General features: G+C 36.3%; 1 protein-coding gene across 4 annotated transcripts in view; it reads left to right on the forward strand.

The window, feature by feature from the left end:
- Positions 1-19,000, forward strand: part of SGTB (small glutamine rich tetratricopeptide repeat co-chaperone beta) — a 44,927-nt gene that overhangs the window by 16,092 nt on the left and 9,835 nt on the right. For all 4 annotated transcript variants that reach the window (XM_057494850.1, XM_036887959.2, XM_057494854.1 and 1 more), the window contains 2 exons: positions 6,864-6,963; positions 16,643-16,747. In XM_057494850.1, the coding sequence (XP_057350833.1) occupies positions 6,864-6,963; positions 16,643-16,747 (205 nt within the window). The remainder of the gene's footprint in view (positions 1-6,863; positions 6,964-16,642; positions 16,748-19,000) is intronic.

Genomic DNA, 19,000 nt, shown 5'->3' on the forward strand with positions numbered 1-19,000 from the left:
TTGAAGAAATCATTGCTGAAAACTTCCCCAAACTGTGGGAGGAAATAGTCTCTCAGACCATGGAAGCCCACAGACCTCCTAACACAAGGAACCCAAGGAGGACAACACCAAGACATATAGTAATTAAAATGACAAAGATCAAAGACAAGGACAGAGTATTAAAGGCAGCCACAGAGAAAAAAAAGTTCACCTACAAAGGAAAACACATCAGGCTATCATCAGACTACTCAACAGAAACCTTACAGGCCAGAAGAGAATGGCATGATGTATTTAATGCAATGAAACAAAAGGGCGTTGAACAAAGAATACTCTATCCAGCACGATTATCATTTAAATATGAAGGAGGGATTAAACAATTCCCAGACAAACAAAAGTTGAGGGAATTTCCCTTCCACAAACCACCTCTACAGGATATTTTAAAGGGACTGCTCTAGATGGAAGCAGTCCTAAGGCTAAATAGATGTCACCAGAGGAAAAAAAAATAACAGCAAAGAAAGCAGACCAACCAAATACTAACTAAAGGCAAAAAATAAAATCAACTACCCACAAAAGCAGTTAAAGAAAACACAAAAGAGCACAGAATAAAACAACCAACATATAAAGAATGTAGGAGGAGGAATAAGAAGGGAGAGAAATAAAGAATCATCAGACTGTGCTTATAATAGCTCAATAAGCTAGTTAAGTTAGACAGATAGTAAAGAAGCTACCCTTAAACCTTTGGTAACCACAAATTTAAAGCTTGCAATGACAATAAGTACATATCTTTCAATAATCACCCTAAATGTAAATGGACCGAATGCACCAATCAAAAGACACAGAGTAACTGATAAAAAAGCAAGCCCCATCTACATGTTGCTTACAAGAGACGTACGTCAAACCCAAAGATATACACAGACTAAAAGTGAAGGGATGGAAAAAGATATTTCATGCAAACAGTAGGGAGAAAAAAAGCAGGTGTTGCAGTACTTGTATCAGACAAAATAGACTTCAAAACAAAGAAAGTAACAAGAGATAAAGAAGGACATTACATAATGATAAAGGGGTCAGTCTAACAAGAGGATGTAACCATTATAAATATATATGCACTCAATACAGGAGCACCAACAAAGTGAAACAAATACTAACAGAATTAAAGGAGGAAATAGAATGCAATGCATTTGTTCTAGGAGACTTCAACACACCACTCACTCCAAAGGACAGATCCACCAGACAGAAAATAAGGACACAGAGGCACTGAAGAACACACTACAACAGGTGGACCTACCAGACATCTACAGAACTCTACTCCCAAAGCAGCAGGATACACATTCTTCTCACGTGCACATGGAACATTTTCCAGAATAGACCACATACTAGGCAACAAAAAGAGCCTCAGTAAATTCAAAAAGATTGAAATTCTACCAACCAACTTCTCAGCCCACAAAGGTATAAAACTAGAAATAAATTGTACAAAGAAAACAAAAAGGCTCACAAACACATGGAGGCTTAACAACATGCTCCTAAATAATCAATTGATCAATGACCAAATTAAAATAGAGATCATGCAATATATGGAGACAAATAACAACAGCAGCACAAAGCCCCAACTTCTGTGGGACGCACCGAACACAGTTCTAAGAGGAAAGTATATAGTATTCCAGGCCTATTTAAAGATGGTAGAACAATCCCAAATGAATAGTCTAAAGTCACAATTATTGAAACTGGAAAAGGAAGAACAAATGAGGCCCAAAGTCAGCAGAAGGAGCGACATAATAAAGATCAGAGAAGAAATAAATAAAATTGAGAAGAATAAAACAATAGAAATCAATGAAACCAAGAACCGGTTCTTTGAGAAAATAAACAAAATAGATAAGCCCCTAGTCAGACTTATTAGGAGAAAAAGAGAATCTACACACATCAACAGAATCAGAAATGAGAAAGGAAAAATCACAATGGACTCCACAGAAATACAAAGAATAATTAGAAAATACTATGAGAATCTATATGCTAACAAACTGGAAAACCTAGAAGAAATGGATAACCTCATAGAAAAATATAACCTTCCAGGACTGACTAAGGAAGAAACAGAAAATCTGAACAGACCAATTACCAGCAACAAAAATGAATAGGTAATCAAAAAACTACCCAAGAATAAAACCCCCAGGCTGGATGGATTCACCACTGAATTTTATCAGACGTATACAGAAGACATAGTACCCATTCTCCTTAATGTTTTCCAAAAAATAGAAGAGGAGGAAATACTTCCAAACTCATTCTATGAAGCCAGCATCACTCTAATACCAAAACCAGGCAATGACACCACAAAAAAGAAAATTACAGACCAATATCCCTGATGAACATAGATGCAAAAATACTCAACAAAATGTTAGCAAACCAAACTCAAAAATACATCAAGAGGATCATACATCATGATCAATTGGGATTCATCTCCGGGATGCAAGGATGTTACAGTATTTGAAAATCCATCAACATCATCCACCACATCAACAAAAAGAAGGACAAAACCACATGATCATCTCCAAAGACACTGAAAAAGCATTCGACAAAATTCAACATACATTCATGATAAAAACTCTCAACAAATGGGTGTAGAGGGCAAGTACCTCAACATAATAAAGGCCATATAGGACAAACCCACAGGCAACATCATACTTAACAGCAAGAAGCTGGAAGCTTTTCCTCTAAGCTCAGGAACAAGACAGGGATGCCCACTCTCCCCACTATTATTCAACATAGTACTGGATGTCCTAGCCACAGCAATCAGACAAAAAAAAAGAAATAAAAGGCATCCAGATTGGCAAGGAAGAAGTCAAACTGTCCCTGTTTCCAGATGACATGATATTGTACATAAAAAACCCTAAGGACTCCACTCCAAAACTACTAGAACAAATATCTGAATTCAGCAAAGTTGCAGAATACAAAATTAATACACAGAAATCTGTTGCTTTCTTATACACTAAAGATGAACTAGCAGAAAGAGAAATCAAGAAAACAATTCCATTCACAGTTGCATCAAGAAGAATAAAATACCTAGGAATAAACCTAACCATGGAAGTGAAAGACCTATACCCTGAAAACTACAAGACACTCTTAAGAGAAATTAAAGAGGACACTAACAAATGGGAACTCATCCCATCCTCTTGGCTAGGAAGAATTAATATTGTCAAAATGGCCATCCTGCCTAAAGCAGTCTACAGATTCAATGCAATCCCTATTAAAATACCAACAGCATTCTTCAACGAACTGAAACAAATAGTTTTAAAATTCATATGGAACAACAAAAGACCCCGAATAGCCAACACAATCCTGAGAAGGAAGAGTAAGGAGTGGGGATCTCGCTTCCCAACTTCAAGCTCTGTTACAAAGCCACAGTAATGAAGACAATTTGGTACTGGTACGAGAACAGACCCACAGACCAGTGAAAAAGAATGGAGGGTCCAGATATTAACCCAAACATATACAGTCAATTAATATATGATAAAGGAGCCATGGACATACAATGGGGAAATGACAGCCTCTTCAACATCTAGTGTTGGCAAAACTGGACAGCTACATGTAAGAGAATGAAACTGGATCATTGTCTTACCCCATACACAAAAGTAAATTTGAAATTGATCAAAGACCTGAATGTAAGTCATGTAACCATAAAACTCTTAGAAAAAAACATAGGCAAAAATCTCTTGGACATAAACATGAGCAACTTCTTCATGAACATATCTCCCCATAAGGGAACAAAAGCAAAAATGAACAAGTGGGACTATATCCAGGTGAAAAGCTTCTGTACAGCAAAGGATACCATCAATAGACCAAAATGTACCCTACAGTATGGAACAGTATATTCATAAATGACAGATCCAATAAAGGGTTGACATCCAAAATATATAAAGAGCTCACGCACTTGAACATACAAAAAGCAAATAATCCAATTAAAAAATGGGCAGAGGAGCTGAACAGATAGTTCTCTATAGAAGAAATTCAGATGGCCAACAGACACATGAAAAGATGCTCCACATCACTAGTCATAAGAGAAATGCAAATTAAAACCACAATGAGATATCACCTCACACCAGTAAGGATTGCCACCAACCAAAAGACAAACAACAACAAATGTTGGAAGGTTGTGGAGAAAGGGGAACCCTCCTACACTGCTGGTGAGAATGTAAACTCATTCAACCATTGTAGAAAGCAGTATGGAGGTTCCTCAAGAAACTCAAAATAGAAATACCATTTGACCCAGGAATTCCCCTCCTAGGAATGTGCCCTAAGAATGCAGCACTCCAGTTTGAAAAAGACAGATGCACCCCTATGTTTATCGCAGCACTATTTACAATAGCCAAGAAATGGAAGCAACCTAAATGTCCATCAGTAGATGAATGGATAAAGAAGATGTGGTCCATATACACAATGGAATATTATTCAGCCATAAGAAGAAAACAAATCCTACCATTTGCAACAACATGGATGGAGCTAGAGGGTATTATGCTCAGTGAAATAAGCCAGGCGGAGAAAGACAAATACCAAGTGATTTCACTCATCTGTGGAGTATGAGAATAAAGAAAAAAACTGAAGGAGCAAAACAGCAGTAGACTCACAGAACGCAAGAATGGACTTACAGTTACCAAAGGAAAAGGGACTCCGGAGGATGGGTGGGAAGGGAGGGATACGGTTGGGGTGGGAGAAATGGGGCATTATGATTAGCATGTATAATGTAGGGGGGGTGGTACGGGGAGGGCTGTACAACACAGAGAGGACAAGTAGTGATTCTACAGCATCTTACTACGCTGATGGACAGTGACTCTAATGGGATATGTGGGGGGGACTTGGTGATGGGGGTAGTCTAGTAAACATAATGTTCCTCATGTAATTGTCGATTAATGATTCCAAAAAAAAAAAAAAGTTAAAGCAACTGTTGTTTAATGAAAAAAAAATTGCCATGGTGGATTGTCAAGCATAGGGTTATTCCAGGCTGCATGCTATACATATCTATGATATCTGTGTTAATCAAGGCTTCTAGCCAGCTTGTACCTTCCTAGAAAGTTGCTTTCAATATTTTTGTGTGCTTTGCTTTGGAAAAGCTTCTGTAAGATTAGATGAAACCAAGAAGAGTTCATTGCTGTTGTCGCTGACTTGTCACAGAAGGCATTCATCTCATAGGGTTGTCTTGAGATTTAAAAGAGATAATTTTGTAAGATGGTACCATGTATATACAAACAATTAAGTGCTATGTGGTGCTTAGTTACATTTATGTTCATGAATTTCATTTTTGTCCTGAGTTTTTGTATATTGTAACTTAAAGCTTTTTATCATTACCATGTATAAATGTGTATATACATATAGTAGGTATATATATTATAGTGTCTATACATTTGCTGTGGTTTATAGAAAAAGACATACAGTAGGTTTTAATAATCAGTTATAATAATAAATGCCACCCCAAGACAAAAAGGCTGAACAGCAACAAAAAAAGTCATGTAACCCAGAAAAGTTAAATCTTTTACATGGAAGAAGCAAATCTATTTAAGTACCCAGGTTAATGTCACTAATTTCTTGCTCAATCTAAATGCTATGTTAATCCTCTTAGTTTCCTTAGAAGCTTTATATTAATTTCTTTGTAGGGGTGTCATCTAAATTAATTTTTTTAACTTTTAAAAAGCAGCTTTATTGAGCTATAATTTACATGCCATGAAAGATACTTCTTTGAAAGTGCACAAATTCATTGGTTTCTAGTATTTTCAGAGTTGTGCAGCCATCACCACTATCATAAAATATTTTTATCACCTGCCAAAAGATACTATGTATCCAATAGCAGTCACTCTTCATATTCATTGCTGATTTCTAATTTGCAGTAACTTTTCTATGATTTTAGATGCTTTTATCTACCTGCCTTTCCTTTAATCTTCCTGTTTTTATTCCCTGCAAATGTATACCCTCCTCCTCCATTAAGTGGCTTATGATCTATTAAAAGACAAAACTAATAGAGCTTCTAGTTTAGAGAAAGCTGGAAGGAATAATAGAGGCTTTTGTGATGTAAATCCCTCCTACTAATCCCAATGTTTTAAAAATTGCAAACATTTTTTAAGTTTGTCCTTACATTGGTCCTTATAAATGAACAGGATGCTTTTTCTCCATTTAATGGACTACAGAAGATAGTCACAGGACATGTCTTATTTTGCTGACCAGTTGTTAACCTAGCTAAGTAATTGCCAGATGTTTCTGCATATGACCCTCCTAAAAATCAGTGCCCTGTGTGCTAGCCATGGTGTCTGAAATTCTGTCTTTTTAAAAATTAATCTCCAATAATCCCGTTTTAAGATTCTCTCTCAGGAAGAGAGAGCACACAAAAATATTATCTGCCAGAAATAGGTTAACATGATTAGTTTTACCCAGCTTACCTACATAGTAGAGTTCTGGGGGCTTGGTTCTGCAGCAGGTACATGTTTTGACAGGGAAGGAACGGAAGATCAGGTCCAGACTGAGATGGTGATGGAGGAGGGGGTTGCATCTGGAGTGGGTTGGGGCAGCTTTAACAGGAAGGAGAGAAGATGAAGATAAGGAAGGTGAGAAGCAATTAGATTTTGCCATGAGATAATCCTAATTATTGCATTTACTCACTATTGAAGCCTGGATTTTATGAGGCATACAAACATTACTTTTTAAAAGACTGCCTTGTAAAGTCATTCAAACACCTAAGGCTAAGGAGTATCCACTCCACAGTACAGTGTAAAATTTTTCACCAGTGTGGCTGAAAAATCATGTTTCTGACCTTTGTGTTATTGTAGTTTCTATGGTAAAAATTCATTTTTCAGACTTCATGTTTTTTCTATAGAATGTACTTACTGTACATATTGATCACTTTATTTTAGGCAATAACCATATGAAAGAAGAAAATTATGCTGCTGCTGTGGATTGTTACACACAGGCAATAGAATTGGATCCAAATAATGCGGTTTATTACTGCAACAGGTAAACTGGCATTATTGTGGCAGATTTATAGGTCTTAAGCATTTGCATTAATAATTCTGAAGGAGAAATGTAAAATTTATTTACTTATTTAGAGAACTTGAAAAGTTTAGAAGACTATAATGAAGGAAAAAATAAACCTATAAACTTACCATTTAGAAATAACAACTGTTATTAATCTTTTGGCATATTTTGTTTGTTATTAATTTAATGTTATTTTAGTATTAGTTTTAATTTGTATTTAATTGCTGGTGAGATTGGATATTTGTCAAATGTTGGCCCTTTGTGGGTTTTTTCCTCCTAAACTATCTTTTTGTACCTGTACCGGGCCTTAGCCTGTTCTACCTCAGAATTCTTTCTTTCTCTGTTCTGCCCTTTTTAACAGAGGGTCTGACCCTTGTAGAGTGCATTTCTCAGGCTCCTTTGTCACCTAGTTCAGGGTTTTGTCTGGGTTCAGCTGTGGGAGGTGTTGGCAGGAGACTGGAGGGCAGAAGGAAGTGAGAAATCAGGGTATTTCTTCCCTTCTTTTTCCATCAGGGTGTTTATCCTGCAGGGGCTGCTTTTCATCCTTGTCTTCAGCTCCCACCCAAGACACCTGCTATGGTCCCAGCCTCTGCCAGGTGTTGTTGGGCTTTGGAATCAGCACTTACCCTTTGTCTTTGGAGTGGTCATGGCCTCCTGCTGTCGCTGAACTCTGGGTGCTGCATAACCTTCCCCAACTCCCCTTTAGCATTTCTCCTCTTCTATCAGCTAATTAGTTAACTCTCAGCGTTGAATTGTTCTGTTGGAACTATTAATGTTCCAGTAGACCTTTGGGCAATGGTGGAAATGTTCTGTGTCTGCATTGTTTAGTAGAGTATCCACTAGCCACATGGCTGCTGAGCAGTCGAAGTGTGACTAGTGCAGCTGAGAAAACTAGATTTTTAATGTTTAATTAATTAAAGATCCACTTAAATTTAAATAGCCACATATGGCTAGAGGCTATGGTACTGGACAGCATAGCTTTACGTTAAAGATATAATCCCTTTCCTGCTAGCTTATTGTTTGCCTTTTAATGTTTTCACATGTAAAAGTTTTAAATATTTATATTGACAAATTTGTTTTCTTTTCTGTTGGATTTTATTCCAGTGATTTTAGGCTTAAAGCTCTTCTCATTTACAGACCAGATAAATAAATTCTATTTTCTTATTTAGCCTTAACATTTAAACTTTTTCATCTCAAGTCTATTTTGGTGACTGATATGACTATTTTAATATGAAATTTTTTATGGCAGATCTATAAAACTTCCCTTTACTTAGTAAGTTCTTAGATTTGAATGAGATTTTTCAGTTAATTTGGTCTAATCTTTCATTGATTTACTATTATATTTATGGTATCCATACCTTTCTGAAGTAATCCCTTTCCCCCCACATTTTCTTTTGTCGTGGTGTTAGAAAAGTCTTCCTCATGTTGACACTGAATTTTTTTCCTGTAGCTCCTGTAGAAAGCTTTGTTTTATTCTAAAGGGCAGTTACACAGTAAGTATGATTCTTCTTTTTCATGACAGCACCTTGCATTTTGAAGTTTGCTACCACGTTGGAGATTTTTCTCTTCGTTACATGTTTGCAGCTTCTCCATCTATACCTCACATAGTAGTTTTAAGTCCTGCTCTTTGGCTCTGAACTTGTTCCAGTTTACATGTATCTGTTACTGTGTGGTTCCCAGAAGTGAACACAGTGTATCTAGCGTTGATCTCAACAGAGCAGTCTTGGAAGACTTTCATTTAACCTTCTTCTAGTTAACGTGATTATGTGTTAGCATCTTGTAGCATTATTTACTAAATTCATTATTTTGCTTTAGGTTTAATAAAGCCTCATTTTTTTCCCCTCACACATTCTCTTTATCCTATCATTCAAGTATATATTCATTTGGCAGGTTCTTGCAAAGCACCTGCTATGTACCAGTACTCACTGGAGGTAACATTGGTTGTCTGGACTCAAATGCAGGATCTTATGTTTTATCCCTATAGAATTTCATCTTGTTCCTGTCTGCTATTTATATGTCCCTTCATCTTTTGGATACTTTGTAATGTATTTACGTTTGTTTCTACTTTTCTGTCATGCAGAAACTTGAGTACCATATTAACATATGTCAGTTATGAAGTCAACCAAGGAAATAGTCATAGGGAAACAGTTAAGAGCAGGAGTTCAAATCCAGACACTTAGGATTTCTGGCCTTTCCATTTCTACTTATGTGACCGTGAGCAAACTACCTAAAGTATCCATGCTTTAGTTTCCCCATTGGTAAAAATGTTTTTTAAAAATAATAGTGTTTACCTCATAGAATTGTTGTAGTGATCTAATAGTTAATACATATAAAATACAGGGAAAGTGTTTAGTAAAAGGTTTTGTACACAACAGCTATTATTATTTATACAATCTGTTTTGTTTTGTTTTTTGCCTTGATCAGAATATGAAGGCAAATATATTGTCAGTTGTCTTTCTCTGATTTACCACTCCAGTGGTAACCCTGTTAAAATAAAAAGGAAATGGTGTTAGTCTGATAGGACTTGTTCTGAATTAATCTTGTGTCGTTTTCCTCTTTTTTTTTTCTCAGACTTTTTTAATGAAAAATTTCAAAGTGGAAAGAAGTTTACAGTGAATACTCATATATTCACACCTAGATTTTGTCATTAATATTTTAGGATATTTGCAATATCACATATTTATTCATCTGTCTGATCCTAATCATTATTCCCGTATTATTTTTTATTCAAGGTATACTGTAGTCATCAGTACACTTTTACCCCAAAATATAGTATGCAACTCATTAACTATAGTTCAGTATTTTACGTTTTTTTCTTTTGAGGTAAAAGTTACATGCAGTGAAATGCACAGATTTTAACTATACTTTCACTGAATTTTGACACCTGTATAGCTCAAAAACCCTACTGAGATAATTAAAAATTACCACCAACCCAGGAAGTTTTGCATTTGCCTTCAGAGTTAGTTGCCTAAAACACCAGAGGCAACCATCATTGTTTTTTCCTCACCATAGATTAGATTTGTCTCTTAGATATAAAAGGAATTGTACCATATATCATTATACGTTTTTGTATGAGACTTTTTTTTTGCTCAGCGTATGGTTTGAGATTCAAACAGGTTGTTGCATGTACCAGTGTTTTTTTTCTTAATTGCTCAGCAGTATTATTCCACTGTTCAAAGGTACCACACTTTGCTTAGCCATTTTCCTGTTTGTGGTCACCTGGGCTGCTTTTATTTTTTATTTTTTGTTTGCTTTGTATTTTGTCCAGAATTTATAGTAATTCTGTGTATGAGTTGGTTCCATAAGGAATTTAGTTGGCTATACTGGGAACCTACATTTTCTTCACAAAAAAATCCCTTTATTAATCTGTTCTAATAATCTAGCCCAGAAAAATAGGAAATCCAAATAATTTGTGGACAGTGAATTCCGCAAGCTGTGGTTACACATTTGAATTTTATTCTCTGTAATCAGATGAATATACATAATGTTTTAATTTAGCATATGAAAATTTGAAATTAAAAGCATTTAATAGTGTCACAAAGTGTTATGATCAGACATAAATGTTATCATAAAATTGGTTATTTGTGGAGCACAGTAAACCATACACTTTTAACCATTAATATAGTAAATCTGAACCTAAATGAATCATTTATTTTAAATGAGATTACAGTTCATCAATAGTCTTGTGTCTACTAGTACTGTATTAGAAGAGATTCTTGGCAACACTCATGCTTCTTTTTCAATTAATTATTGTTAAACTGAACTAAAAATTATGCTTCTTTTGCATTTAAATAGTATCTTTTTCCCTAAGGAGTTCAGTAACAGAGCAAACAATTTGATATTATGTATTTTAAAAACTTATTTGTATATTTAATACAAATGTTGAATAAAGCTTTAGAACTTTTTTTTGGCTTCTAGTAGTTATAAATATCTCAGTGGCCTGTGGTCTTGCCAACTACCCCTTGCCAGCTGGCTGCCAAGAATTGGAATCTTAGAATAGCAGATCTGAATCTTCCTTTTGATACTCATTCTCATAGTTTTATTACTAATCAAAATGTTGTTTACATATTTAATTTGCTAGGATGAACTAAAGTTTACTTTTTATAGAAGTGAGTTTTTTATACATTAGGAAACAATAATTGGAACATTTTCTTAACCATGAGTTTTTCTTTCCTAACATTTGTTTTCTATTTGGCCCTTTAGGATCCTAATGACACTTTAGGCTCAGTTTAGATACCAGGAAAACCTGAGTTCTTGAAAACCTGTTATCTATTTTTGCTTTTTTTCTGTACTCTTAGTTCTTACCGTGATATGTAACATTTATATAAGTTATCATAAGTTCTACCTTATCTTACAGCTATATGCATACTTGTTTTATTTACATGCAGAAATTGGATCTTGTGTCTTTATATCAACTCTAGTACTTACCTATGTGCCTCACAGATGTTCAGCAAATTTTTGTTGGATGCATGGAGGACTGTAGAAAAAATATAAGGAATTTCCAGTGATGTTGAAGCAACCACTCACATTAACACTTGTGTACATAAAACAACAAATAATTGAGTATAGGTCTAAACATTTCCAAGTACCTTATAATATGAGATGATATTTCATATTAAACTAGTTAGTTTTCTATGTCTTCTGACTGTAAACAGTATTCTTACTTCTTTTGTGCAACCTCATTGCTGAGTACATTACTTTACCCATAGTGGTCTCATGTTTCTGGGATGAATGGTTGAATGAGGCAATAAATGGAATTAAAGATACACAGGAAAGAGAGAGAGCATGATAGAGAGACTTTGTGTGGAAGGCCTCTCAGGTGATGGGGAGTTTGAGTTGGAACTGGATTTGATGGACAGGTAGAACTTGGATAGAAAGAGGAGAGTGGAAGGATTTTAGATCAGAGAGCATGGTCTATAAAAGACAAAATTAGGAAGTATCAGGGCATTCATTGTACCAAGGAATGCTAGTGACAGTGTAAGCTCTGAAAAAGAAGGAAAGAGACTGCATTGTTTTGCATTTTGTTTTCGTCCACTTCCTAAACCAGCATGTATCATTAAGTTCACTGGAATTTGAACTTGGTATGTTGAACTTGGGGTTGAATCTCAGTTCAGCCATTTCCTAGCTATTATGTTACCTTGGGTGGCCACTTAACCTTTCTGAGCCTCAGTTACCTCAGATGTAAAATAAGATAATACTAACTATTTCACCAGGGTAGTTGTGAAGAACAATAATATATAGAAAGTCCTTAGCATAGTTCTAAGCTTTCAATATTTGTTTCTTTCAAAACAGTGTGATTCCTAGGTATAAGAATAGGATTTTTGCTAGCATTTATTTATGCATGATATACAGGATGGGAAAGGAAGGTACCTGTGATTCTTTTTCCTGCCTTATTTTCTATAAAAATAGAACAGAAGTTATATTCATGCTCTTGCTCTAACAAGGTAATGAAAATGAGGGTGTCTGAAAACATGGTGACTCTGATAGTATTGTTCTGCCCTGACAACCAGACAGCAGGGGCAGAGAGAGCAGTTCACATTGATATTCAGTTCAGACATTGGTATGTTTGGCTCCATCTCACAGAAGATTCATTCAGTATGGCCTGATTTCTCTTCCCTTTCCTGGCCTGTGAGGTTTAAAGCCTCTCCTCTTTCCTTTGTGAGTTACACAAATCTCCTTTCATCCTAGCTTGGAGTTTGTGGTTTAAAGCTAAAGCTAGCAAGATTGAAACAGTCATTCTCTGCCTTTCCACCCACTCTTTTTTTTTGGTTTGACTCTCTCTGCTTTATTCCTAGCCTTATTATCAGAGATCAGCGAGTCTTCTTCTGTGTTTCCCTTTTCCATATGCCTCCCAAATAGCTCATTGTTCCCTCCCCACTTTCTGTCATTACTCCCTTAGTCTAGGTTCTCAATTTTTCCTAAACTAGTGAAATAATAATAACTCTAACTGGCTTCCCATTTCTACTTGCGCAGTCTACTCCAGTCTTCTGCTCCAGCAACTGGCAGTTCCCTGTCTCTCCCTCTCCTCAGGCCTCCCTAGTCCCTGACACACAACTTTTGGAGCAGTCTTCCAGAAGTCTTTCTAAAATGCTTCTATCTCTTGCTTCCTGTTCACTAGTTCCAAATACTTACATGATCAAATTTAAGCTCCTCAGCATGATATGTAAGATCTTTTATAATCTAGGTTCTTTTCTTTTAACTTTATCTTCACTTTTCTCTATATACCATTCCTCTTCTGTCTACTCTCTATGTACATGTAATGTGCAATTTACTGCCTTCTTAAAAATACCATGTTGAGATATCTCTTAGTGCTTTTATGTGTTCTGTCCTCTGTGTAGAGTATTTTCTGCTTTCCTGATTGGTCAACTGCTAGTCCTCCTTCAAAGACCTGTTGGGGGTTACTTCTTTGGGGAAGACTCTTTAACTTCTTCTCACTGCAGCGTCCTGACCATGCCCCAGAGCCTCCCCCACCCTGCCCTATGCAGTGGTGCTGTCCAGTATGGAAGCTCCTAGCCACGTGTGGCTGTTTAAATATAAATTATTCAAAATTCATAAAATAAATTCTGTTCCTCATTTGCACAAACATATTTCAAGTGCTCTTTGGTCATATGTTGGCTAGGAGCTACTGAATTGGATGGCAGAGTTAAAGGACTTTTCTATCACAGAAAGTTCTGTCAGGCAGCTCAGCATAGGGTTAACCACACCTTTCTGTGTGTTACGGCTTTGTCTGCACCTCTCTCATCCTCACAGAACTGCAGGGAGTTAGGGCCTTGCTCTGGACTAGGTTTTCGCTTAAGGGAATACTGTGGCTGCTTTGGTCTATTCAGACCACTAAAATGTTCTTCGTGTCAGCAATACTGTTTCACTTTTTTGTCATTCACGTGTATCATTCACTGGAGTAGCACTTTTAATTCCTTCAAGAGTTTTTCCTTTGTGTTCACAAGTTGGCTAACTGTTTGGCACAAGAGACCTCGATTTTGGCCTATCTTGGCTTTGAGATGGTTTCCTCATTAAGCTTAATCATTTCTAGCTCTTGATTTAAATCGAGTGGTGTGTGACTCTTCCTTTCGTTTGAACTCGGAGAGGCTATTAATTGGCCTAATGTCAATATTGTTGTGTCTCAGGGACTAGGGAGGCCTGAGGAGAGGGAGAAACAGGGAACTACCAGTTGCTGGAGCAAGAAGAACACACACATTTGTCAGTTAAGTTGGCTGTCCTGTTTGGGTGCAGTTTGTGGTGCCCCAAAATAATTACAATAGTAACATCAAAGATCACTGCTTACACGTCACCATAACAAATATAGTAATAGTGAAAAAGTTTGAAATATTGCAAGAATTATTAAAATGTGAGACAGAGACATGAAGTGACCAAATGCTGTTGGAAAAATGACACTAATAGACTTGCTTGATGCACGGTTGCCAAAAACCGTCAACTTGTGAAAAACACAGTATCTGCGAAGCACTATAAAACAAGGTATGCCTGTATTTAGAAAGCAAGCTCTGGTTGCAAGACATGATCATTGCTGCTGAAATGTTGTTGCTTCTAGGTCCTTTCAGTGAACAGTAGGAGATACATTTTTTGAAAAGTCATCAGTTTATACAGATACCTTCAATTTACATTCTAGTGTCACCGAGATCTACCTTACCTTTCCCCATTTTACATTTATATCTCTCTTCTCTCAAGAGTAAAAATCCTGCTTTCCCACAGGACCAGTATATTTACTCATTAGCGCTACCCTTTAATATGTTTTGATTGGTATTACAACAGCAGTATTACACCACTATAAAGCCTTCTAAGTAAACTTCAAAATTTCTTTGCAATATATTTTTTTGTTCTTAGAATATATCTTAAGGATATATTCTCAGAATAGTGTGCTTGAAAGATACTTGAATTCCTTCTTTTTGATATATATAGTTAGGATCATTTGTTTCTTTTATTCCGTTTGAAGTTTGCATTTCATCCTTTTTTGAAGCCTCATTCCCGTTTTCCATCCCATCTATCCCACTCCCACCCATCTTCTACTGGATAAGAAAGAGTGAGACATTTAACACAGGTTTGACTTCTGATTTGTGTAAACATTTTCCATAACACAAAGCTAAGAAGGATGAGCAATAAATATTGACTCTCTAACCTTTAAATAAAGCTCTTTGCCTTATGGCTGAAATTAATATTTCTGCTCCAGATTTCTTTTGCTTGTTTTTCGGTTTGCCTGTCTTTTTCTATCCCTTTAACTTTAACCTGTGTGTGAATGTATTTTAGGTGATATACATAGAATTTTAGAATTTGTTTTTTATCTAGGCAACTTTGAAATTATTTATATATTTGAGATGTTCTTTGTGTCTTATTTTTTGGCTTTTTCTCCCTCCCCCTTTCTTTTTTCTGCCTTGTATTGCATTGATGGAATCATTTGTGCTTCATCTTTTTCTTTCTAATTATTTGGAAGTGATACATTCTGTATCTGTTCTTTTAATGCTCATTTTTGGTGGTCATGCTTATCATGCTGCTTGTGTTGGGTATTTGGTCAAATAAACCCATAAACCTTTTCCACATGAGTTACCAAAATAGCTTTGTGAATCCTGACATTCAGTATTGAAATTCTTTTTACCTGAAGCATAGGAAACTGGGATAATTTTTTTTTCCTTCAGATTTTATGATCTTACTTGAAGAAGGAAGGATCTTAGTCACATTATATGAAGAAAGATTGACAGAAAACTGGACTCACCACTAGTTCTCCTTACAAAATAATAACTCTCTTTCTCTTGCCCCTGGAATCTGAGCACTGTGGAGGCCAAGGATATTATTTTGATCACTACTCTGTCCTTTATGCCTAGAAAGGTATCTGTGCATTAGCTAGCCCACAATAGATATATTAGTTGAATGAATAAAGTAGAAATACTTAGTCTGGAGAGGAATGAATGTGGTGGTATGGATGTGGGATGGAGGGCAGGAGACATTATGGAACCTCTACAGTAATCCTGCTTGTTTAGCATGTCCCTGAGGGTTGAAGTGAGCCCTACAACAGGGAAACAGAAAGCTATTTACTATCAGGATTGTGTGGAGGAACAGTAGTGGCATTATTATATTATCAGGTTCCAGTTATTCCAGGATGAGAGGTAACCTGGAAGGGACTAAATAGTCCTTAATTGCTCTGAGATTCTATGCCAAGTGGGTGAAATATATTGCCATCCTTAATACACAGACAGGTTTAGGAACACAGGTAAGTATTTTTTTTTCATTGTAGACTTGCTAAATGATCTTAACCCTATTAGTAAAGTGATCATTTAACAGCACAACACTGAGTCACCATTCACGGCAGTCACTCACTCTTTGTGCCTCCCTTGTAATGCCTCATGTCCTAGAGTTTTCAGTTTTCTGTTCAGGCAAATTAGAAAGGCAGTAAGTAGGTAGATCAATTGTATGGTCTGCATATTCATCTTTTCTATAGCAAAGCAAACAGTGAAAGGCAGCCTGCATATTTTCTCTGAATTTTGTTTCTGTGTTTTCCTTTGATATGGAATTATCTTAGTTTGGTTTAGATATTTACTGGGAGTGATATACAAATCGGGACAAGGAAAATCTAGTTTTATTAGTACCTAAAAATCTCAATTAGTCCCTTGAAGGCTGTTTATAATAAAAGAATCTTTTCTCTTTCTTTTAGGGCTGCTGCTCAGAGTAAATTAGGTCACTACACAGATGCAATAAAGGATTGTGAAAAAGCAATAGCAATTGATTCAAAGTACAGCAAGGCCTATGGGAGAATGGGGTAAGTTCTGGGAGAGTCTTCAAAGAAGTACCAAGTACTATCAGATATGCTGTTCTTAATGGCTTGGTTTTGAATGCCTTGGTTAATATCACACCCTCTGAACTAGTAAGAAGAAAAAATGTAAAATTGAGGGAGGAGGAAATGACTGCAATTTCTGTGACTTGGGAGACAGAGATGATTGGTTGTATGATGAATGGTTGGTTGTGGGAGGAAATCACGCAACCATAATAAGTAGACTTACTTCATGTTCAAGGCCACAACTCTGAAATGGCACCCAATATTTTGACAGATGATCCTACTACACTTCCCTGTAAATTCACCTTAGGATTCTTTGAGTTACTGCTTCACCCTATTCTTCTCTCTTCAAATTTCTACTATACCCTCCATGGTGATGATATTGTCTTATACTTAATTGAGAAAATTAGATGCATTAGAAGAAAAATAACTCATCTCCTTATCTCCAGATCCACCAGACTACCTACATTTGTATCTACACAGACTTCCTGTTTTTTTTGTTAAAATGGAAGGGTCCCTTTCTAAGACTATTGTCTTCACTCCTGCTTTAGATCTCACCCCTTCCTACCTTCTCCAGGACTTTATACTTGTAGTCATCTCCTTCATCTTCTACACTAGTTTTCCTGTCTGTACCATTGAAAATGACTTCCTGTGAAAGGTCAGAAAATCATCCATTGGAACCATCTTTCTGCACAGCTGTGGCATTTCTTGCCCAGTACTCCTTTCTCTGCAAAGCCCCTGAGATCTGTCCATACTTCACTATCTCTTACTCTCTCTTCAACTCATTTCAATAGGGCATTTGTCTACATCACTCTGCTGAGAGCTGTATTCAAGGTCACCAATTGTCTGTATTTTGTCAAGGCCAAATATCCTCACCCTACCCCATCTTTTAGTATTTGGCATGATTACCTTATTTTTGAAATACTTCATTCTCTAGGCTGCTGTGCCAGTATACTTCCTGGATGCTTTTTCCCAGCCTTCCTACTGGTTCTTCCCCTCTACCAACTCTAAATAATGGTGTATTTCAGGCTCCATCTTCTGCTGCTTTTCCTCCATCTGTTCCCTATTCTGTTCTCATCCTGTCCCATGCTTTTAAATTCCATCTATAGTCAATACTCATTATTCATGGAATCTGTATTTATGAATTCACCTACTTGCTAAAATTTTTTTGTAACCCCCAAATCAGTAATCACTGTTGCTTTTGTGGTCATTCGCAGAGGGGTAAAAAATTTGAGTCACCTGATGTGCAAGGTCTCAGCTGAGGTCAGATAAGGCTATGCTCTGCCTTTTTGTTTCAGCTCTCATGCTGTAGAATGTCCTTTTCACAGTCTAGTTAGTACTGTATTTTTTGCATGTTGATTTCCTTGTTTAATGTCCCCCAAGCATAGGCTGAGTGTTTAGTGTTCCTAAGTGCAAGATGGCTGTAATGAGCCTTGTGAAGAAAATACATGTTAGATAAGTTTTGTTTAGGTATGAATTAATGCTGTTGATTGAGTTCAGTGCTAATGAACCAACACTATATATTACATAAAGTTTCTTTAAACAGAAACACACATAAAACAAGGTTATATATTGATATGTTGATGAAAATGTGACCAGAGGCTCACAAGAACCTAACCCTATATTTCTCGCAGGAACAGTTGTTCAGTATTGGCTAATTCAATGGTTGCAGTGAATTTATAGAACATAACTACTGTGAATAATGAGAATCAACCATATATGTTGATGGATCCCTTAAGCTGTGTGACTGAACTCCATACTCATATATTCAAGTACTTTTCCCCTCTACTTAGATATTTAATAGGCATTTTAAACTTAACATACCCCAAACAGAACTCTTGTTCCCTTCTTAAATCTTTACCATATCAGTAAATGGTACCATCATTCACCTATTAAACATCTAAGTAGAGGAGAAAGATACTTAAATATATGAGTTTGGAGTTCAGTCATACAGCTACCCAGTGCTTAGGTAACAAGCCTAGGAGTCATCCTTCATTCTTATCACATGTGACGTTTCTAATCTGTGAGCAAGTCCAGTTAGTTCTAGTTTCCACATTTATTTTGAATTCAAGTATTGATTGTTACCCTATTTATAACTCTAGTTCAAATTATTCTCTCTTACCTTCACTACTGCAATAGATTCCTAACTGGTCTTCCTGCCTCCACTTGGCCCCCAGCTATGTTGATCGTTTGCAGAGAAGCCAGAGCAAGCTTTCTAAAGCGTAAATCAGATCATGT

Source organism: Manis pentadactyla, chromosome 2 (genome assembly GCF_030020395.1).
Source record: "Manis pentadactyla isolate mManPen7 chromosome 2, mManPen7.hap1, whole genome shotgun sequence".
Taxonomy (NCBI): domain Eukaryota; kingdom Metazoa; phylum Chordata; class Mammalia; order Pholidota; family Manidae; genus Manis; species Manis pentadactyla.